The sequence below is a fragment of the Chiloscyllium plagiosum genome, chromosome 6 (genome assembly GCF_004010195.1).
Source record: "Chiloscyllium plagiosum isolate BGI_BamShark_2017 chromosome 6, ASM401019v2, whole genome shotgun sequence".
NCBI classification, from domain to species: domain Eukaryota; kingdom Metazoa; phylum Chordata; class Chondrichthyes; order Orectolobiformes; family Hemiscylliidae; genus Chiloscyllium; species Chiloscyllium plagiosum.
Window position 1 is genome coordinate 89,448,394 of NC_057715.1, and position 23,600 is coordinate 89,471,993.

Consider the following 23,600-nt stretch of genomic DNA (forward strand, 5'->3'; position numbering starts at 1 on the left):
TAATTCCATTTTTGCCAGGTTTGTGAAGGTTTGTAGCTCAGGTTGAGGTTTAGGGTGTAGGTTTGCTCGCTGAGCTGTAGGTTTGATATCCAGACATTTCATTACCTGGCTAGGTAACATCTTCAGTGGTGACCTCCAAGTGAAACGAAGCTGTTATCTCCTGCTTTCTATTTATATCTTTCTCCTGGATGGAGTTCCTGGGATTTGTGGTGATGTTATTTCCTGTTCGTTTTCTGAGGGATTGATAGATGACATCTAGATCTATGTGTTTGTTTATGGCGTTGTGGTTGGAGTGCCAGGCCTCTAGGAATTCTCTGCCATGTCTTTGCTTAGCCTGTCTCAGGATAGATGTGTTGTCCCAGTTGAAATGGTGGTTTTTCCTCATCCGTGTGTAGGGCTACGAGGGAGAGAGGGTCGTGTCTTTTTGTGGCTAGCTGGTGTTCGTGTATCCTGGTGGCTAACTTTCTTCCTGTTTGCCCTGCGTAGTGTTTGTGGCAGTCCTTGCATGGAATTTTGTAGATGACGTTGGTTATGTCCATGGGTTGTACTGGGTCTTTTAAGTTTGTTAGTTTTTGTTTGAGAGTGTCGGTGGGTTTGTGTGCTACTAGGATTCCGAGGGGTCTTAGTAGTCTGGCTGTCATTTCTGAAACTTCTCCTGTGACGTCCAGGAATGCGAGTTTGTTGTCGGTTTCTTCCTCCTTGGTGAACTTTATGCCTGTGAGGGTGTTGTTGATGATGTTAAATGTCTCTTCTGTCTTGTTTCGTTTTGTGATGACAAAGATGTCATCCACGTAGCGGACCCAGATTTTTGGTTTGATGGTTGGTAGGGCTGTTTGTTCTAGTCTTTGCATTACCGCTTCTGCTATGAATCCTGATAGTGGAGATCCCATGGGTGTGCCATTGGTTTGTTTGTAGATTATGTTGTTGAAAGTGAAGTGGGTGGTGAGGCACAGGTCTACTAGCTTCATGATGTTTTCGTTGGTAATGTGATTGATGGTGGTTGGGGTATGTGTGATGCTCTCTTCTAAAAGTGTGGTAAGTGTTTCCTTTGCCAGGTCGATGTTGGTGGAGGTGAACAGTGCTGTTACAATAAATGAGATCATTGCTTCGTCTTCCTCTATTTTGTTTTTTTTGATGATTTTTAGGAATTCCTGGGTGGAGTGGATGGAGTGCTGTGACTCTTCTACTAGGTACTTCAGTCATGCATGTAGTTCTTTGGCCAGTCTGTAAATTGGTGTTCCGGGTAGTGAGACTATGGGTCTGAGGGGGGCTCCTGGTTTATGGATTTTTGGTAGTCCGTAGAATTGTGGGGTGTTGGTCCTATCGGGTTTCATTTTCTGGAATTCCATTTCTTATTAACAAGGCAACTCCATCCCTTCTGCCCATCTGTCTGTCATTTCAATGTGTATAGTTGGATACTTAGTTCTCAGCCCTGATCCCTTTGCAGCTACATGCCTCTGATTCCATGACATGATATCCCCTAATTTCAATCTGCGCCACAAGCTCATTTACCTTATTTCACATATTGCATGTTTAAGTCTCAGTCATACCTTGATTTTCCTGCTTCTCATAATTATCTCCTAATCCGCTGTGCCTGAAATTAGGTTCCTGACATTTTCAATATTCTCTGCTATTATTTCTTCAGAAAACTTTAGTAACCTCATCCCGGCCCTCTACTCTTTTAGCCTTTTTCATACTTTTCCATGCAAGTGAATTAATCCCCCACCTATTTAAAGTCCTCCCTCCTTCCCCAGTACTGGTGCCAATGTCTCATGAATTAGACACCCTTACTCTCACACTAATTTTTGAGCCATGTGTTCACCTCTTTAATCTTGTTGAACCTTTGCCAATTTACTCGTGGTTCAGGTAGTAATCCAAAGCATATTACCTTTCAGGTTCTGCTTTTCAATTTTGCTCCTGGCTACTCATATTCCCTCAGCAGAACCTCTTTCCAACTTCTACCTAGACTATTAGTACCCACATGGACCATAACAACTGGATCTTTCTCTTCCCACACCAAGTTCCTCTGCACCCAGTTGTAATATTCTGAACCCAGGCACGAGGCAAGCAACACAGCTTTTGGGGCTTTCTATCTTCCCCTGACTATACCATCCCCAATTATAACTACATTTCTCTTTTCTCCCCCATCTTGAATGGCTCTCTTTACCATGGGTGCTATGGTCAGTTTGCTCATCCTCCCTACAGCCCTCACTCTTATCCACATAGGGAGCAATATTCCCAAACCTGTTAGACAAAGTTCAAGGACTGAGGCTTCTTCAGCATGACCTCCTGAATCCCTCTACCTGCCTTGCTTGTAGTCACAGTCTCCTGACCCTGACAACTGACTGAATTCGAGGTAGTTAGCCTAAGGACTGCCTCCTGAAACACAGCATCCAGGTAACTTTCCCTCTCCCTCTCCCTCTCCCTCTCCCTCTCCCTCTCCCTCATACCTCAATGTTCAAAGCTCAGATTCTAGCTTATCAAATCAGAGCTAGAGTTCCTTAGGTAACCAACACTTGTGATCACTAGGAACCACAATACAGTCCACCAGCTCCCATGTCATGCAGGTACAACACATCACCTGGCCCTGCACCTCTATTTTATTTACTTAGTATAAAAATTCCTACTGATCTTTTTCGCTTTTAGTCTGTAAATATTTCTCCCAATGACTTTCAGTCTGAAAGTAATCTACAACATAGTCAAATTAACAGCTATTACCAACCTATGAACTTACAGTCTTCCTGTGATGTCACTACTTTGTGCTGGCCCCGATCCTGGGCTTCAACTTATCCTGTTAAAATAAAACTTCACGAGCTATGAGCCAAAAAAAAACAAAAAACATCTTCTCCCCTCTGCACCGAATTTCTACACTGCCTCCAAATTCCCCAAACTATGTCCTCACCTAGGCTGAGTCTCATTTCAGATGTAGTCTCCCTTTCCTGACCATGTTTTCACTGCTGGCCAGGCATCTGCTCTGATAAGCAGATGCTCTGCGGAGCGTTTCAGAGAACACCTCTGGGACACCCGGACCAACCAACCCAACCACCCTGTGGCTCAACATTTCAACTCCCCCTCCCACTCCACCAAGGATGTGCAGGTCTTTGGACTCCTCCATCGCCAGACCACAACAAAATGACGGTTGGAGGAAGAGCGCCTCATCTTCCGCCTAGGAACCCTCCAACCACAAGGGATGAACTCGGATTTCACCAGTTTCCTCATTTCCCCTCCCCCACATTGTTTCAGTCAAATCCATCGATCTCAGCACCGCATTGCGGCAGAGAATCTTTGAGATCACACTCTCACTTATTTTGTGAATACATATGGGGGAGGAGGATGGTGGAACAATTTAATCAAGCAATGGCTTGTGGCACACGTTTGATATGACCTTCCTTCATTTTCCTCACTGCCTCTGTCACCTAGATGTATAGCTTCCCACACATGCAGACTCAATGGAGTGGCATTTCGCATGCGAGATCATGCCACTGCATCAGGAGGGCATTTTACTGTCAGACCATTAAAGCCAACTCAGCACCGCCTTCCTAACCTGCAATCTTCTTCCTGACCTCTCCGCCCCCACCCCAGTCTGACCTATCACCCTCACCTTGACCTCTTTCCACCTATCACATTTCCGACACCCCTCACCCAAGTCCCTCCTCCCTCCCTTTTATCTTAGCCTGCTGGACAAACTTTCCTCATTCCTGAAGAAGGGCTTATGCCCGAAACGTCGATTCTCCTGTTTCCTGGATGCTGCCTGACCTGCTGCACTTTTCCAGCAACACATTTTCAGCTTTCTCCGTGTAAGCCATACTAACAGATTGTATCAAATAATATATTCTGCTGTTCATGCACATTGGGTAGCATTCAAATTACGCTCAACCAGCTCTCAGTTACAAGTGTTAGAAACCATTAGATGGTGATTCTGCTATTCAACAACTTTTTTTAGAATAATCTGGACAGTACTAATGATTACACTGTAAGTATGTAAGTAAAAGAAATTTGTGAAAACGTTGCATTCCCATGGCAAAATTGTGACCAATCACAGTCTGACTACCATGTCTGACAACCAAAATCAACAGCTAACTGTTCTTGCTGCATCTCCATGCTTGCTGTGGCCCAGCCAATGGGCAACCTCTTCTCATTCTGTATAAGTCGGTGTCCTTTTTCATGACAAAAAGTTTCAACTTCATGTCTCCTTTAGCAATGTTTAAATTCATGCAAGCTAAGATGTGCTGTCAGGTGACATCAATGGTAGTTTGGTTGTATCGCCACAGTCTTACCAGACCATAGGGGCTGCTCTCTTATTAGAGAGAAGTAACTGGTGGTGATTTATCCTGAGGGCCACCAGACCTCAGGCAAAGAAAGAGGCTGAGAAGGAGAGACCTTCATGGTAACCTCAAACCGGTGATGGGAATTAAACCCATGCTGTTGGCATCACCACCAACAATCCAGCCAACTGAACTAAACCAATTCCCCTATGGTAGTAGCTGGTATTAGGTGAGAAGATCCAACAAATAGCTTGGAAACATATGCTAGTCATGGGCTTCCCTTCAAAAATCTTAGATCAGAAGCTAGTACAAATTGAACTGACCATTTATGTTTATGGATTTGTTTAAGTTAAACACAACAAAACAAGTAAAGTATTTGGATGAATTTGGTGCCCAGTTTTTCATCCGATCTTGTAAGCACAATGCAAAGACCAGAGATGAATGTAATGAGCAACTGCGCCAAGTATTCATAAAACTAACACTTGCTCAATGCCTTGATCACATCTGTGATATCAACTGGTGTTGAAGTGTGTGCCAAAGGAAAGAGAGTGATGTGAACAAATGTTTTCCAGCAATTTAACCAATTTAGCCTACAGGCAAAATACACAAGAAGGTGTAACTGAAAGGCTCCCCTTAGGATGGCATGATGGCTCAGTGGTTAGCACTGCTGCCTCACAGGGACCCAGGTTCAAATTAACCCTTTGGTGACCACCTGTCTGGAGGGGTTTGCACATTTTCCACGTGTCTGCATGGGTTTCCTCCTGGTGCTCTGGTTTCCTCTCTCAGTCCAAAGATGTGCAGGTTATGTGGAATGGCTATGCTAAATTGCTCATAGAATCCAGGAATATGTAGGTTACTAAGCAATGGGAAATGCAGGGTTATGCTCTTTAGGGGGTCAGTGTGGACTCAATGGGCCAAATAGCCTGTTTCCACACTGTCGGGATTCTATGACTTTTACTCCCTCCTTCACATTTGGTGCTTCCTTGTGCCACTGCCATTCCACCTTGCTCCCCCCAGCCAACAATGCCATTCATCAAATATAGCCCTATTGCATTTCCGTGAAGAATTAAAAGATTTTACTGATCAAATATGGGAAGCATGCTTTTAAAAATCCTGGTGAACAAAATTAGATGCTTAAAGATGATTTCTGATGCTGCCAGATCTTACTTAATGTAATTTTAATTTGCAAAGTAAGCACACTTGCAAAAATGTAATATATTTTTCATTTGTTTAGTCGGACATTTGCACTGTGGTTAGCACTCCCAAAGAGCATTGGAAGCTGGACCAGTTACTAAGCATAATCAAGTAAGTGCATTTTAGATGTAAAATAAGAAAAAGCACACTTTAATTTTAACCAGAAAGTCCAGACTGTGCCTATTCATATTGATTTCAACATTTGCACAGCTTTGTAATAACTGCACCTTGTTTATTTCAAACAAATAAAAGTTCCTCTATGCCTCTTTTATGTCTTATCACTGTGCTGAAAATGTCTTGAAATAACAATAACATGCCAGATACCCCACAGCCACAGAAATGAGAATTATTTTTATTGTACGTTACTGATAATCTTTCTTTGGAAGACAGGAGCAATAATGTTTGACTGGTAATGTTAGTTCCTAGCCACTGTCACAGGTCAGAGGCATTTAACTAAATCTCCTAAAAGGTACAGTACAAGTGCATATTATTCCTGATGTTGCTGGGAGGTTTGTGTTCATTGTGGGCACAGCTATCAGTTTCAAAAATACCAATATTCTGCAGGTTGAAGGGGAGTCCATAAATACCTGAATGTTTAGGAATGCATATGGTAATAACAATCATTTAAGAGTGGCTTTAAATGGCTCTTAAAATGATAAGAATGATGGAGTTTAATCTCTGTAAACCATACTTCAATATGGCCTGAGGGCCAATCCTAAAATGTTTCTTCCCCTTGTATCTTTTGTGGTTATACTACTCTGTACATAACAACTGAGCTCTTTTGGATTAATTGTGGTTTGGTTACACTGAAGGAGTGGTGTACTGTTGGACATATCATCTTTTTAGAATAGAAGAAAAGGTGACTTCTCAATTGCCACTTAGATGGATGAAAAGACTCCCATGGCATGATTTAAAGAAAAGCAAGGGAGATCTCCTGGTGTACTTGTCAATATTCATTCCTCAATCAATATCACTATGATAAACATTCAATTACCTTTATTTAATTACCTGTTTGTGGGTCTTACTGTGTGAAAATTAGCTGGCACACTTCTTACAACAATGACTTGCTTCAAAAACTACTACTTTGCTCATTCAGTGCCATTACTTCCACGTTCCCTATTAGTTTTGTCAAAATCTTTGTTTCTCGTGATAGAGGCTGTTACATAACCTTTCCTCCCACGAGCACCTTGCTTATTTGTTAGCCTGAGATGCGTTTAGTGCCCTGTAAATGATTGATGTAAAATATCACGAGGAACAAAGATTTTGACAAAATTAATGCGACAGACGGCATAGAAGTCACCGGGTCCTGATGAGATGGTCTTTTTCCAAATATTTAAACAAATGGGCTGCAGAGATAGTGGAAGCATTGGATGAGATACTCTAGAACTCACTAGATTCTAGGAGGGTGCCACTGGATTGGAAACTACTAATATGGTGCTTCTGTTCAAGAAGAGAGATAGACAGAAATAAAGATACAATAGACCAGTTAACCTAACATTTGTCATTGGAAAATTGGTAGAGTACATTATCCAGTAAGAAATAGCAAGGCATTTAGAAAAGCTCAACGTAATCAATATGTTTTGTGAAAGGGAATCATGTTTGACCAATTTTCTAGAGTTCTTTAAGGATATAACAAGAAGAATTGATAAGGGGAACTAATAGATATACAGTATTTGGACTTTCAGAAGGCACTCTATAAGATGCCATATGAAAGAGTATTGCTCAAGATAGCAACTCATGTCTTGGGGGTAATATCTCAGAATGGATTGAGGATTAGTTAACATACAGAAACTAGAGAGTCCAAATTAATGGTCTTTTTTGGATTAGAAAGATGTTTAACTAGTAGAGTGCCACAAGGATCAATCCTAGGGTCTCTATTTACTATCTACCTTATATACTCAAGTAGTAGTCAACTTTTTTTGACTACTTTTTAAGGTTAAATGTATGGGTTCGACTATTACATAGATACTACTTTTGAGGCGCTAAAAGTCATGCCCTTCAAAATTCATATTATTAACAGAATGCTAACTGATCTCTAAACGAATAAAGAAAAAAAAAATGACTTATGGTAATTCTGAAAACCCGGAGTGGAGCTATTCAGCCAGCAGATTGGAACACGGGGATTGGAGTGGAACAACTGGCAGATGGAAAGCTGGAGCAGAATGTGACAGCAGGCACACTGACTCATAAACATTGATCGGTTATCTGTGAATAACTAGGGCTGACTTTTACATAAGATATGTGGAAAATTCCAGGTTATTTGGCCAAAAGTGGGGGGGGGGGGGTCGACTTTTACATGAGATTGACTATTACTAGAGTATATACGGTATATTGATGACTTGGAGGAGAATGAGGCAGAGTATAGTGTATCCAAATTTACTGAAGATAAATAAAGTAGATGGGTTTATTGTGACAAGAACATAATGACTTGGCAAGAGGATAGAGATAGGTTGAGTGAATGTGCAAAACTTGGCAGATGGAGTTTAATGTTGGAAAATGTGAGGTCATTCACATTGGTAGGAAGAATCAAAAGGCACTAAATGGAGAGAAACTCCAAAAAAGGTGCCGTGCAGAGGGATTTGGGTGATCTGGTGCATGAAATACCAGAAATTACCATGCAGGTACATCAATTAATTAAGTAGATGGACTTTTAGGAAAGAACAAGGGGTGATCTTATTGAACCATATAAGGTTCTGAGGAGCCTGGACAGGGCTGAGAGTGACAGTGAGAAATGACCAATCTCCAACAAGGGGACATGGTTACAAAATAAGGGGACACTCCTTTAAGACTGGAGTGCGAAGTCATTTCTTCTCCCATAGGGGTGAAATAAGTGTTTTACTTTGCTCCACCCATTTTCCGACCCTATTATTATGCACTAAGCCTGCACAAAAGATTGCAGATTTTATTTGAAAATTAAGATATTAGCTTTATATAAGTTCTTTATAATGTTCAAAATGCTATGTTGACAATTTTCATTTTATAGGGCAATAATTGTTCAATTTGACTTATTTCAAGGTCACCGTTCATTTTTCTGATAGTATGGATTCAGTGCAAACACTGTAATTAATTCAGAATGAATAGCCAAAAGTATAAAATCAATAATTCAATTGAAATATTGAAAATTCAGTAGGTTTATAAGCGTAGCACCTTTTAATTCCTTTGCTTCATGCAGCCATTGTTTTATTTATAAAATGTTCAAAAATGAGTGTAAGATCAAAACACAACTGTTCTTGATTATTTTCCAGTTTGTTGGGTACAAACTATGACTTTGACTTTCCTCTTAGCTGATCTGTGAAGAAACTTCAGTGTTGAAACAGTGAAGTATTGTCAGCAAAACTCACTTGTGGAAAATCAGATATGATCTATCGATGCTGGGAGTCTTCTCAGCAAATGGCTCAATAGCCCAAAACAAAGAGTTCTCAGTTTACTTATAAGCAATCTCCAAGAGAGGCCACTCCCACTGGAGGGACATGGTCATGTTGGATTATCAGTAGAATTATTTTTGCATAAATCAGTTGATATAATTGTCAGCTATTAGTTGGCAGCTAAGCAATTTAACTCGCTTTATCAGTCTTTCACTTGGGACATAAAAATATCTTGCAGGGTATGGATTACTGACTTTGTCAATTTGATTGTGAGGTATGAATTGAATTTGTAATTTAATCAGTGCAATTTAGCAATGATTTTTGATCCATTATATTTATGTTTTGAATGAATGAAATTCATGGGGAGAATGGCTTTATCCCAGCAAATTAACCAGGAGGAATAAGGAATACATTTGCAAAAGTTTATGAATGATGATTATTGTGAGTAATCCCAGAGAAAACATTTTGTTAAGAACTAACAATAGGGAAAAGTACTATGGATGAACCAATAAGCAAGCCAAACAAAAGTTAGTCATCCTCGACCCAGAGGGACTGACAAAGAAGAAATAAGTAATGATTAAGCAAGCAGATAGTTATAGAGGTCAATGTCTTTAAATATATTAAGGATGAAACTTAAGAGTAATTGCAGTTAAATTGGTGGACAGACTGAAATACAGACCAGAGAAAAATAAAGTGGTTTACATAATCCACCTTTTGGAATATCAGAGCAAAAAGAAATAACTCAAAGAAAAAAGAGGCTAATAGCCATTTGTATCACATGCTAACTTAAATTTGACTTATTACAATGTGGGAGAACTGGGCTATGAAATGATTGTGATGAGGTCAGCCAGGTGGACATAGCAGAGTATGAGTTCCCTGATTGGGGCTGTTAACCTGGTCTAATCAGGGGGCTGTGGCTGAAAGATATAAACAGAAGTGTCAGGGGTTCTGCTCACTCTAGCAGCTGGTTCAGTGCTAGCTGGACCAATGTCAAATACTATACATGTGTACAAAAAGGGGAACTTGGGGATTGGATACTGGCCTCTGTGGAGTTATTTCCACGGTGACGAGAGAAAAAAAAAATGCTCCTGAAGAAATCCACTCGCAACAGTCATCTTTGAGTTGGGTAAGCAATTCTAGCATCATGCTGTTATTTGAGAAGCTTGACTAGTTTGATCCTGCCGTCAAAGACTGGGCCCAGTATGTAGAAAGAATACATTTTGTTTTAAAGGGTAAATGATGCAGATGAAAAGCAAGGAATTATTCTCCTGACAGCTTGTGGACCTGCAATGTTTTCAGTTATTCGGAGTCTAACATTTCCTGAGGCACCAGATACTAACACCTTTCAAGAGTTGACAGATCTAGTTAAGCAATATTGCCACTCCAAGCCTCTTTTTATTCTGAGCAGTTTTACTCAGCAGTTCGAGAACCAGGGAAATCCGTGTCGGGATTTTTGATGAAGTTAAGACAACTAAAAGAGGCATGTGACTTTGGTTAACTCTTAATGAGATGCTAAGAGACTGTTTGGTATTTAGTATTAAAGGCGTAATCATGCAAAAGCATGTACACGCTGAAGCCCGACTGGACTTCAAACAGGCACTACAAGTGATTTTGTCATTAGAAAATGTGGCAAAGTGGAGCAAATGAGTTCCAGGGTTTGCTGATGGAAGTGGACATCCTCACCGGGGAGACTGAGCTTGGGGGACACCACTTGAGTGAAGGTGATTGCACAGCCTCATTCAGGACATACTCTGAGCAGAGGGACTTTAAAATCTCCACAGCAAAAGCCCAAACAAAGGCAAGCCTCAGCCAGTTGGTTAACATTTTCTTCAGGATCTGGGCCAGCAAGCCATCATTGTTGCTGCTACTGGTAAACAGATTCAAGACACTAGACTTGAATTGAGTTAGAGAACTCAAAAGCTGATATCCAGGAGTGTGCACACTCTAGAAAGCCCACCTACCTCTGGATTGGAACAGTCAAATTGCTTAGCAACATCCAAAGCAGAACCAATCAAAATTAATGTCTGGTTAAAAGGTCATCTGGTTCTAATGGAGGTTGATACCGATGCAGCTTTATCAGTGATTGCAGATGCAGTCTTTAAATACATTTGCTCTGGACTCCAGCCCTTAAGTTTGAGTAAGACCTTGGCAGGACCTATACCAGGGAATATTCACAGATTAAGGGTGCAACTTCAGTTCCAATCTCCTCTGAGAAGAAGCTGGTTCAGTTCCCGCTGATTGTAGTAAAAGGCTCGGGCCCAAGCTTGATGGAGTGAAATTGGTTGAGAAAGGTTCACTTAGATTGGCTGAACATTTTTCACCTAGTAAATAGCTGCCTGAGTGAAATAAATACCCAGAAGTTGTTTAGGAAGGTCTAGTGGCTATCAAAGGGACCAAAGCCATCTTGCATGTTGACCAGGAAGCAACTCCACAATTCTGCAAGGTCCGCCCAGTGTCTTTTGCCTTAAAAGTACAGGCAGAAATCAGGAGAATGGAAAGTGAAGGAATCATTAAGTCAGCCCACTTTGCAGAATGGGCAGCACCGGTCGTGCCAACTGTGAAGCCTGACGGCTCAGTTTGACTGTGTGGGGATTTTAAACAAATTGCATACCACTTCTTGCAGCTGGATAAATACCCAATGCCTTACATAAACGACATGTGCAAAGTTGGTGAGGGGGTTGTCCTTCACAAAGCTGGACATGAGCCATGCGTACCTACAATTGTGGTTAGATGAGGCTTCCTAGAAGTATGCTATGATTAATATCCATTAGGTCTGTACCAATATACGAGACTGCCATTTGGGATATTGTCATCCTGTCCTATTTTTCAGCAGACAATGGAGAATATTTTACAAGATCTACCTCAGGTTGCCATTTATCTAGATGACATGCTAACAACAGGGAAGACCAATAAAGAGCATTTAGTGAACATGGACATGGTCCTTAGAGTTTTCCCCAAGGTGGGTGTACACCCTAGAAGGGAAAAATGTATGTTCCAGTCACCCCAAGTGACCTACTTGGACTACCGTGTCAATAAGACTGAGTTATACCCATTGAAAGATAAAATGATGGTGATCAAAGGTGCCCCGGCGCTCATGTCTGTACCTGAGCTTAGATCTTTCATTGGATTGTTGAATTATTATGGAAAGTTCATACGTAACCTGGCCTCCACCTTGGCACCCTTACATCATCTTCGATTGAAAAAAGGGGCAGTCTTGGAAGTGGTCTCGTAGCCAAGGTGTAATCTTTAGGGAATTGAAGCAGCAGCTATTGTCATCTGAGATGCTGGCACACTATGATCCCAAGTGAGATCTGATGCAGACATCCAACGCCCATCCGTACAGTATTGGGTAGTATTGACTCACAGATGGCCCAATGGAGAGGAATGTCCTATAGTGTATATTTTCCAGATTTGGGCTGATGCAGAGTGCAAATACACCCAGATAGAAGGAAGGTTTGGCAGTCATCTGTGGTGCAAGGAAGTTTACCAATAACTTTTATGGATGCAAATTTATAACAGTAATAGTACACAAACCCTTACTATGGCTACTCAAAGAGGACAAGGCCAAGCTGCCTGTAGCTTTAGGTTTAATTCAACGGTCTCATTTTAAATGCATATAATTACAATTTGGAACACCGTCTGCAACTTCAATTTGCAAATGCAGATGCCTTCTGCCACCTCTCACTGGCAGACACACCACTGGAAGAGTCCATTCTGGTTTTAAACATTCTGGACACCCTTCCAGTCACCACTGATAACATCAGACTGTGGATGCAAAAAGATCTGATCCTGGCAAAACTAAAACAACTGGTTATGATGGGGGGAGCCAAAGGGCCATGAAAACCAGAACTGAAATCTTGCTGAACCCAGTGAAACTAGATCACCATAGCAGACAATACATTGTTATGGGGAGCAAGAGTGATTGTTCCAATGCAAGTAAAGGTCGCTGCCAGATACTGGATGAACTCCACCAGGGTCATTCATGTGTTTTCAAAATGAAGGTGTTGGTGAGAAGTTATTTTTGTTGGCCAGGATTGGATGCCTTCAAAACTGCACTGGTGACGCAGGACCCAGCGTGCCAACAAAGACAAAAGTCACCACCAGCAGCTCCCCCACACTTGTGGGAATGGCCGGGTAAAGCCTGGACTCAGTTAATGTCGACTGTGCTAGCCCTTTCATGGGCTCAACGTTCTTAGTCATTGTGAACACCCACTCAAAGTAGTTGGACAGTCAGAGTTTATTCATCAAACACAGGGATGATGTTTGAAAAGCTGTGCACATCTTTTGTAATATATGGACTCCAGGAAGTATTGGTCACAGACAATCAGCCATCATTTACCAGCAGGGAATTCAAGCACTTCCTGAAGTTGAATGGTCTGACTTTGAATACAAGCTTAAAGAAACAGCTTACAGCTTCACTCCATAACAAACTGTCGTTGATCGGATTTGATTATTGGACCACTCTTCAGGCAACAGAGTTGATAATCAGCAGAAGACTCCATATCAGGTTAAACCAGATGTTCCTGGACCTGGGGAGGGGGGGGGGATTGAAACAACATCAGGAATGCCAATGCTGGACACAAAACTCCTCTAAACGACAGAGACAGTTTACTTCAGGGGATGGAGTTTGGTATTGAAACTACAGAAATGGTCTAGGACGGGTAAGAGGCATGGTTGATGTGAGGTCAAGTCCTGTGATGTACAAAGTTTGGGAGGTGAGGTGGTCTTGAGCAAGCATGTGGACCACACAAAAGCTGCAAACTCAGAAACAGGGCAGGAGCAAAACACACCCAGCCCCTCAGAATAGCCAGAAAGGCTGCCAGGACCCATGGGCTCTCCCTCACATTTAGTGTCAAAGAAACCTCGGAGTCTGAGATGGACATCGGCGGATGTCGCAGCCTCGACGTCTTTACCATCTGAAGATGAATTTCTTGCATACTCCTGGCATACACACCACCGATATCTGAAATTGAGTCAGAGGAACTGAATTTGGTGTGAAAATGCCCCAGTAGAGGCTACAAGAAAAAGAACAGGCCTATGTGCCCAGATATTGAGAAGGAGGGATGTAGTGATTATAATGAGGTCAGCCAGGTGGACCTCATAGAATATAAGTTCCCTGACTGGGGCTATTGACGTGGTTCAATCAGGGAGCACTGGCTGACAGGTATAAGCAGGAATGTCAGAGGTTTTGTTCATTGAGAGCTGGCTCTGAGGAAGCCGGACCAGTGTCACCCTTTATTTATGCACGTATAAATAAAGGGTGACTTGGTGTCAGGATTCTGGCCTCTGTGCAGTTATTTCAGAAAATAGCTATTGCATTAATCCATAAACAGAACTGACCAAAAAAAAATTTGAACAAATGACTTGAGAATTGAAGTGATTTCATTTCAGTGATTCATGGTTGTAAAGAGCTTTGTGACATCCTTAGGATGCAATTAGGTACTAAACAAATGCATATTCTTTCTTTCATAAGTTCTTTGTATGTATGTGACTGAATATATGCCCATACACAAAGAAAATGTTTCTGCTGCCTCCAAACATCAGAACTAATGGCAGGATTGCAAGCACATACTGATGATATGGGTACGCCAATCATCTTTCGATGTAGACTGTTGTCACCCACTTTTAGACTGTGGAGAATACTGCTATAAATAATACTGATTCTAAACATTGATGGTATCTATAAGAACTGTTATTATTTTGTATCCAGCCTGCAAGCATAAAATTCCATTCTAAATAGTAATTCATACCCTCTAGAATAACAGGACCTCTACAGTTAGGTCAACAAATACTTAACATTCAACCTTTACACTCAAATAAGATATGTATGGCAGTAAAACACAAGATGCTATTGTGAATGTGACAAGTGGCATTGACTGTGAACAATACAGAAGATGAAAAAGCAGTCTATATTAAAGTATAAATTTACCACAATGTACAATATTTACACTTACTGGGAGTAATTTGCACTGTTATTCAGTACTGGTAAAAAAACACTAATCTGGATTTTGTGGTTTTAAAAATGGTGAAACTGTCAATAATTGTTTATTGTTTTAACTCTGAAAAACTGATTGCAGCTTCTGGCTTCTACACTTCCACAATTAAATACCGATATAAAGAAGTTGCTGACAATGATTTCGCATTCCTCCAGAGGATCTGTTACGTTCTTGCAGATTGAAACAAATGGAAATTACTGATTTGATGTGAACTTCAACTTTTTTCTGCTATTAAGTGTTATTATAAAAACATTTTTTAAGATTACGCCTTGTCAAACAAAGTGAAATTTTTTTTTCAACAGTGTATACCATATCGAAATTACTTAACAACCTCTTTTGCTGAGAGAAACAGATTTTATATTTATGGAATGGTTTATTTTTTAATGATTAGTTTCTTGCGGCTGCACTGCTACTGAAGCAGAAGATGGTGCTTTTCTAAGTTGAATCAATTCCCAACCAAGCAAGTAAGTGGAGTATCAAACGTGAACCAATTTTTCAATTTTGAACAAAAGGTGAGAGACATCGAAAGAAACTGTGCTCAACCTGATTTGTATGAGATTTCCTGGATATTACTGTACAATCCTGAAATCAATTCTGGAAGAGTCACAGTCTACATCAGTCCTCTCTACCAGATGGTTGAGAGTAAATGGATCTGTGACAGATCCAATTCTAAACTGGAAGACATGAGTTTGGAAAAATACTGTACAGTCTAAAAGAAAGAAAAACCAAAATATAAAATTATTCATATTTAAAATAGAGTACAAGCCAATTATCAAATGGGATGTTCTACAAGCCAATAATGCAAGCCAGCTGGCTAAGACTGTGCCAGGATTGGCAATGAAAATAAGAGCCAAGTCTCCGGCTCAGTTGTTCACATTAAAAACCTAATTAGGATGTAGGGAGATGGATACACAAAAGGGCAAAGCTAAGACAGAAGCTATATAACAGGGAAAGTTATGCTTGACGTAATATGAGGATTTAGTTTTCTACCAATTCAAAAAGGAATATGAGAAGTGGAGCAGATTAACAAATGTAAATGTTTCAAAAGTGGGGAAAAAAACACCCTACTGGAGTATCTGACTGATTAAGTTCTTATTTGATCTACACAAATCATTATTGGGCATGAAACTAGTTTATCACCAATCAGCAGCATGATATGCACCATGGCTGATTTTCTATTCGCTTGGCTTTAGTGCAAAAGAAAATAGGACACCATGTAAATTAGGTGGCCAATTCACTATCTGGCTGTTTTTCATCACCTGGCAAGGATCAGTTTCAACCCCTGCCCATCCCACCCTTCAACATACATCCACTTCCAGTACATGCAAAATACTGCAATAAGAACAGGCCGTCTCTTTTAACCTGATTACGGCTGTATTACTTTTCAGGTCCACATGTAAAATGATGAAAATTTAAGTTAAACATATATAAATTTGAATGGGTATAAGCTTGCAATGTCAGCGTGACTCATGGGTGGAAAATAAAATGAGTGGTTTGGTGTTTGTACATTGAAATGAGACTGATAAAGCAGCATATGGACTTGATAAATCAAAGGCACAGTTTTAGTTGCATAAACTGACAGCTGAAGTAAGGTTAATGGAGACTGCCAGCACGTTGTCATGGAAACACTGACTGTTGGCACTGCACCATTTCATACCTTATCCAATACATTCCTGGTTGCTGGTAGTAGTCCAATGACTCTGATCGGTTGATGGAAAACCCCTGGTCCAGCTGAGCAGAGAGAAATCGGCAACTCAGTGGATTGCCATTGTGTCCCCATACCCACCAGACCCATGACGAGACCAGCCTGCTACTTACTCATACAGGGCTACAGACATTAGTCTGGTAACATTTTACCAATTTCAAATTTACAAATATCGTCAAATTGCAGGTTTGGGAAAGTCTCGATGCTGCATTACTTAATTATAAATAACATGCAAATCTCACATAATATATAGTCTCTATAATGCTGTAACAAGCTGCAGTTTTAATTCTTAAAATAATTACAACCAGAGTCAATTACAACATAGCAGATTGATTTAGCAAATTTTATAATTCACACCATTTAAATTTGATTCATTTGATTCCATGGATCTATCACTTTGGTTCCATTTAATTTAGAATAATCTATGTACAGGAAATGATAGGGATTTTAAACAATTCAATAGTGTTCACAGTTTGATATGCAACAATATGCTGTCTGATTATTTTTTATACAGCTGCTTGTACCAAAATACTGTTCCAGGTTTAACAATACTTCTATGCACGGTTATCTTATTTTTCTAATTATATTTCTGCATTATATATTTCTTCTGCTTTTTAATCATTCCTTAATATCTTTTCTGTTATGATCATTAACCATCCTTTTCAAAATTGGCGACATGGAATACAATGAACTAGTGCTTGAAGGGTTAAGGTACTGGTACCAAGTACAAGCCACTCATTGTTAGCACAACAGTGGGCCTCTCACTTCCTAACTGCTGACCGTGGCTTTGAGGTTCCAGAGCTATTTGTCACTCTAACTCACTTGCTACACTTGGGTTTTACAATAAGAGTTCAAATATCAATGCTAAGGCAAAGAACATTGCCTTTGCTGTAATGACTTTTTATTTAAGAGGGAATGCAAGAGATGACTGGACATAATTGTCTCATATCAGCATTTCTCTTAATGGCTAAATATCCAGAACCTACAGCCTGGGATGTGTCACGCAATCATTTTAAGAGTCTGTGGTTCATTGAGCATGAGGATGTGAAAAACACAGGTATAAAAACCATTTATAAATGCTGGCTCTGCCACTACATATTTCAAATTATATTAAGGATTGCACACAGTTTGGTTATAACATCTAGCATTGATTTTAAAATACTGAATGAAATCTTAAATTATTTAAACATTTTATACATTAAAAACTGATGGAACTTTAATTAGTCTTAGGTCTAATACTTTATTAAAATTGCACACGTAACATGTAGGTTTTTAATTTATAAATTAGGTTATAATATGTCATATTTTATTTTGGAAAACATCTGAAGTCTATTATTTATTCAGAAATATTTATTTGCTGTAATATTACACACAAGTTTTTTTTTCACAAAGCAAAATTTTTTTTCTCTATTTGGACCTTTAAAGCCGAAATGCAGAATTAGCTAGTATTATTGTCAATTTTAAAATATGGGTTAATAAAACAGCAGATCAAGTTTTAGAATCAGTCAGGTCAGTTCTGAATAAAATTAGGTCTTACTTCATATCACTGTTAATATCTTTAAAATAGATGTTTCGTATGGCATTTATTTATTTTTTTCTAACAGATGGTGCCAGTTCAGTTGCAAGTGGTCATCTTGAAAATCATGATACCATATGACTACACCATATGACCAAAAAACCTTTTTTTGTTTGGCTGTCTGTTTATTCCAAGCTAAAAATACCAGTTTAAACTGCAACAGTTTCTGTTTAAATTGACCTTACAAGGAAAGGCATTTTCTGACCATAAATATAAAGCTTTTCTACATAAAATATTGTCCAATTTGTGTTGTGGTGCTTTGGCACATCTTACACATTACCAAAACAACGTTTTTTTTATTCTGAGAAACTGCCCTCAAGCTATATCCACGCTCTTCATTTGATCATATCCATTGCTTTTAACAGATGGAAGCCATTTCCTCTTACCCACAGATGCCATCTGGTGGTTGTTTAATTTGTGCAATTTTTTTGTAACTTTCTTTAAATGGCATGAAAGAATGTAACAGTTAAGTCTCCAGTAATTAGTTAATTCTCATTTCTCTTCTGTATGTTATTTAAGGATTACCACTTTTAAAATAATTAATCGGTGGCATGGTGACTAAGTGGTTCGCACTGCTGCTTCACAGTGCCAGGGACCTGGGTTCAATTCCAGATTTGGGTGACTGTTTGTGTGGAGCTTGCAAATTCTCACTGTTTCTGCTGGTGCTCTGGTTTCTTCCCACAATCTGAAGATGTGCAGATCAGGTGGACTGGCAATGCTATTTTGCTGTTAGTGTGCAGACTAAGTGAATTAGTCATGGGAGATGTAGGATTATGGGGATAGAGTGGGATGCCCTTCAGAGGATTGGTGCAGATGTGATGGGTTGAATGGTCTCCTTCTGCCCTGTAGGGATACTATTAATCAACTTGTTAGTTATACAAATGTTTTGGATGTGACTATAGGAGGTGTGGTTAGTACGTTTGCAAATGATGGGCTACTTCAGAGTGCAATGAGATCTTGATCAGATGGCCCAGAGAGTGGTAGATGAAGTTTAATTTAAATGAATGTGAGGTGCTGTATTTTGGTAGGCCAAATCAGGGCAGAACCTATACACTTATTGGTAGGGCCCTACGGAGTATTGCCAAACAAAGACCGTGGAGTGCAGGTGCATAGTTCCTTGAAAGTGGAGTTGCAGGTAGACAAAGTAGTGGAGAAGGCGTTTGGTATGCTTGTTTTTATTGGTCACTGCATTGAGTATAGGAGCTAGGAGGTCATGTTGTGGCTGTAAAGGACATTGGTTAGGCCACTTTTGGAACACTGTCTTCAATTCTGGTCTCCCTACTAAAGAAAGGATATTAAGAAACTTGAAAGGGTTCAGAAAAGATTTACAAGGATGTTGCCAGGGTCAGACGGTTTGAGCTATAAGCTGAAAAGGCTAGGGCTAATTTTCCTGGAGCATTGGAGGCTGAGGGGTGACCTTATCAAAGTTCATAAAATCATGAGGGGCATGGATAGGGTGAACAGTCAAGGTCTTCTTCCCATGCTGGGGGAATCTAAAATGAAAGGGCATAGGTTTGAGGTGAGACGGGAAAGATTTAAAGGGACCTAAGGGGCAACTTTTTCACGTGTGATGCATGAATGGAATGAGTTGCCAGATTAAGTAGTAGAGGCTGGTACAATTACAGCATTTAAAAGGCATCCGGATGGGTATATGAATAGGAAGGATTTAGAGGGATATGGAGCATTTACTGGTAAATAGGACTAGATTAATTTAGGATACCTGGTCAGTGTGGACTGGTTGGACCTAGGGGTGTGTTTCCATGTTGTACATCCCTATGACTCTACAATGACTCTTCCAAATTTAATAAGTAAAGCTTAAAAATGTTTTACAAGGTAAATTGAACAATTGCATTGGAAAGCTTAGTGAATATTGTACTATCACTGTACCTACTTTGTAGGATATGTTAATATAAAACATTAATTTCCAGCTATTGTTGACAGTTATTTCAATAAATTATTTACAAAAGGTTAACAAGTTTGATTTACTAATAGAATTAGTAATAATTCTAATAGAAACTAATTTAACTGAGAAATCGCACTAGTTCTCAAACTTGTAAGATTACAATACAATAGCAATGTTTTTGGTGACCTCATTCCTGCTAAGCTAATTGATGCTAATGTTAATTTTGCAAGGATTTTATTTACTACTTTCTGTTCAGGGTGGACGTAGAAAAGAAACCTATCTACAGTGTATTTCTTTGCTTCAACAAGTATCAATAACTTAAGTTACTGTAATATCCCTTACAATATTATGACCATTATTGCATCTCATAGGCCAGACTTATGAATCTATGATTAATAGTGAATATTAAAATATATGAAAGTCATTTGAATAAGGTCATCCCTCAGTCTCTGACACTCTAGGAACATTAGCCCAAGCCTATTCAGCTTATAGCTCAAACCCTCTGCAGAACTTTGTAAAAATTAATTATAATTTAAGAAAATATAATTTAGGTAAAAGAGGTTACATTAGCTTAGAAGTTCCAGAAGGCATGTACGTGAGGAAACAACTCCTCACCACCAGGCATATCCTGTTAGAAACCTTAGCCATTTTGTGCCTGACCCCAAAAGAAATGACTGGCCTCACAGGATATGTTAGAGGTTAGAGGTTATTCTCAACTCATAGAACATGTCAAAGAGTTGAACAAAGAAGACATATCTGATTGAAGTCCTGTGGTGACTCTGGGGTCAAAAGCAAAACCAGTGCAGAAATGTAGTTTCTAATATGTAAATTATTTCAAGAGCAAAACATGAAACTGAAATAGCCTATTTCCATTAAAAGTCAATCCCTCTGACAGATACAACTAATTCTGTACTATGCAGTGTCTAATCCTCTCATTAGATGCAGAGGGGAAGGTCTTTTTTAAAAATAAATTTCTTAGATGTGAAAGTTGTCATTAACGTGCATTTAAAGTGGACTTTGTGAGATTAAAAGAAACAGCTTTTGAAAAATATGTAAAAATAGGAGCACAAATGAACAGGAAAGGGTTAACACTGGCAGCTTACATACAATATCCTGTAATTGACTGTTACCGATCCTAGTACTTAATAGAACATAATTTGTAAAATGGACAGAAAATCAATTACTTTGAATTTTTAACCAAATCTATAGTGAACAGCCTAAGTTAAAACTTACTCCTCTTGCTTGCCATCAGATGTACTATAACCTACTACCAGACATTTGATGAACCATTGAAATAGGAAACTGTGCAACTTCTGTCAGAAGTCCCTGGACAATGCTTAAAATATTCATGTTTTTCCTCACCACATTTTACATCTCAACAGCACTGTCACATGACCATCATAGAAAAGCTCAGCTTTGTCCTCATTTGACATTGACACGCACTGACATCTCCAGCAGGGATTACAGGAGGAATTTGGCCATTTTGTTCTACATCCTAGGTCAAGGGCAGAGGCCCCTGCTGTCATCCTAGATTACTGAATCTAGGACTAACTAAGTAGCAAATCTGGGAGCATACAACAGGACGCACTTACTCAGCCATTAGAAAATTCTGACATTATTTAGTTTACAAAGCTTGCAGTATTGTATTAGGGATGGAATTTATTTAATTTAGCAACCCGCTTTACTAGCAAGTTCTCCCTACATTTCTATTGCAAGTAATTTAAAATTGCAATAACGATGTAGAATCATATTTTTACGGGAACATTAACAAATAATGAAAAAATTTTCATAATATCAAAAATAATTTTTCATGCTCGATCAAGAAATACCTTGAGAATGCAATACAACTATCATTGTTCTAATCTTTCTATCTTTTCTGTCCATTTAATTTTCATCTCTCCAACATTCACATCATTGTCTAAGCTACTGGTTACTGTTTCCAGGTTTGTGCAAACAAGAGGTCTGGTTATTTTACTGATTAGATTTTCTTTTTCCCACTGTGGCTAAGAATGTTACACTCATTCCATCCAACTGATAGACTGCATTGAAAAACTATTGTGCAACACATATCTTGAATGAGATATTATGCAGTAAATATCCAAACACATTGGTTAAAGAGCAACTGTTTGTTATGTCAACAAAAGCAAAATGCTGCAGTAGCTGCGATGAACCAAACAAACCTTCTGGAAATGCACAGCAATTGAACTGTAGAGCAATTCCAGTATTTTCGATTATTGTTTGAATCATTAAAGAACACAAGAAATTGGAGCATAAGTGGACCATATGGCCTTTGAGCCTGCTCCAGCATTCAACACAATCATGGCTATCCTAGACTTCAACTCCACTTGCTTACTTTCTCCCAAATCCCTTGGATTCCCTGAGGAATGCATATTCTGTCCATCTCTATCTTAGACATATCCAATGATGAAGCACCTTAAACTTTATGGGTTAGAGAATTACAATGATTCATAACCTGTTCAGGTAAGTAATTTCTCTCATCTCAGCCTAAATGATCAGTTCCTTTTGCTTAGACTGTGTCCCCATGTTTCAGAATCCCTGACCAGCGGAATCAATCTCTCAATATCTATCCTATCAAATTTCTTCAAGAATATTGGATGCTTCAATAAAGTAAACACTCATTCTTATAAACTCCAGATGATATAGATCTAACTTACTCGACCTCTCATCATAGGACAACCCTGTCATTCCAGGAACCAATTTAATGAATTGATACTGTACCACCTTCAATGAAGGTATAGTCATGGAACAGTCCAATTTTTATACATATTAATCAACCACCATGTTATAAGTACGATATCCCAAATGATTATTTAACGCCTATTAGGAGTTTCGTTGTACCTTACATATTTATATTTTGCTGAGAAGACAGAAAATTGGATTATATTTGGGATTAGATAATGCCAACATATGCAATAATGAAATGATATTAAAAAACAGTAATAAAACTCATGACAATAACCCACTGTTTTACACTTGCTACAAAAGATCAAAATCCTTCATTATTACATGTGTTCTTTGGAGCTTTGTTTGGGGGATGATATTCTACATTTCAATTTATTAATAATTTAACTACTGTGGTGACTGAATAATTCGAATTCCATTTTTATAATATGGATTTACAGGATTTTCACAAATGCTTTGGGAATTGCACTCTGCTATTTTGCTGTGCAAGTCTTAAATTAGTGAACTTTCCTATAATCAAACTGTAGTAACACAGGGTAGATTAGAGTTTCTAAAACAGACTTAATTGTAGCATTTTTTTTACAGTCTCTGTCAGATTAACTATTTTATTTATGACAGCTACAAATAAATCAGCAAACAATTAAAGAATGAAAAAACTGACTACAAAGCAATGTAAATAGAATTATGAATACAGATCATTTTTAACCAAGGTTAAATAGGCTATTTTTGGTTGAAGGAATTTGATGAAATGTAAATTTAATTAACAGTCTTTGGCAAAGCTTTTAATAAATGAGTGTCAAATGGAAGCCACTTTAATCAAATACATCAAATTCTTGATGTTTCTAGTTTGGTGATTTAATCCCTTGCTTTCAGTTCATCTACTAACCCTGTCA

At 39.0% G+C, this 23,600-nt stretch overlaps 1 protein-coding gene across 4 annotated transcripts in view; it reads right to left on the minus strand.

The window, feature by feature from the left end:
- dclk1a (doublecortin-like kinase 1a) overlaps window positions 1-23,600 on the minus strand; it is a 345,606-nt gene that overhangs the window by 18,414 nt on the left and 303,592 nt on the right. For 2 of the 4 annotated variants that reach the window (XM_043692071.1, XM_043692073.1), the window contains one exon: window positions 16,478-16,551. The exons of the other annotated variants lie outside the window; for them this stretch is intronic. In XM_043692071.1, the coding sequence (XP_043548006.1) occupies window positions 16,478-16,551 (74 nt within the window). The remainder of the gene's footprint in view (window positions 1-16,477; window positions 16,552-23,600) is intronic. 4 annotated transcript variants of the gene reach the window in all.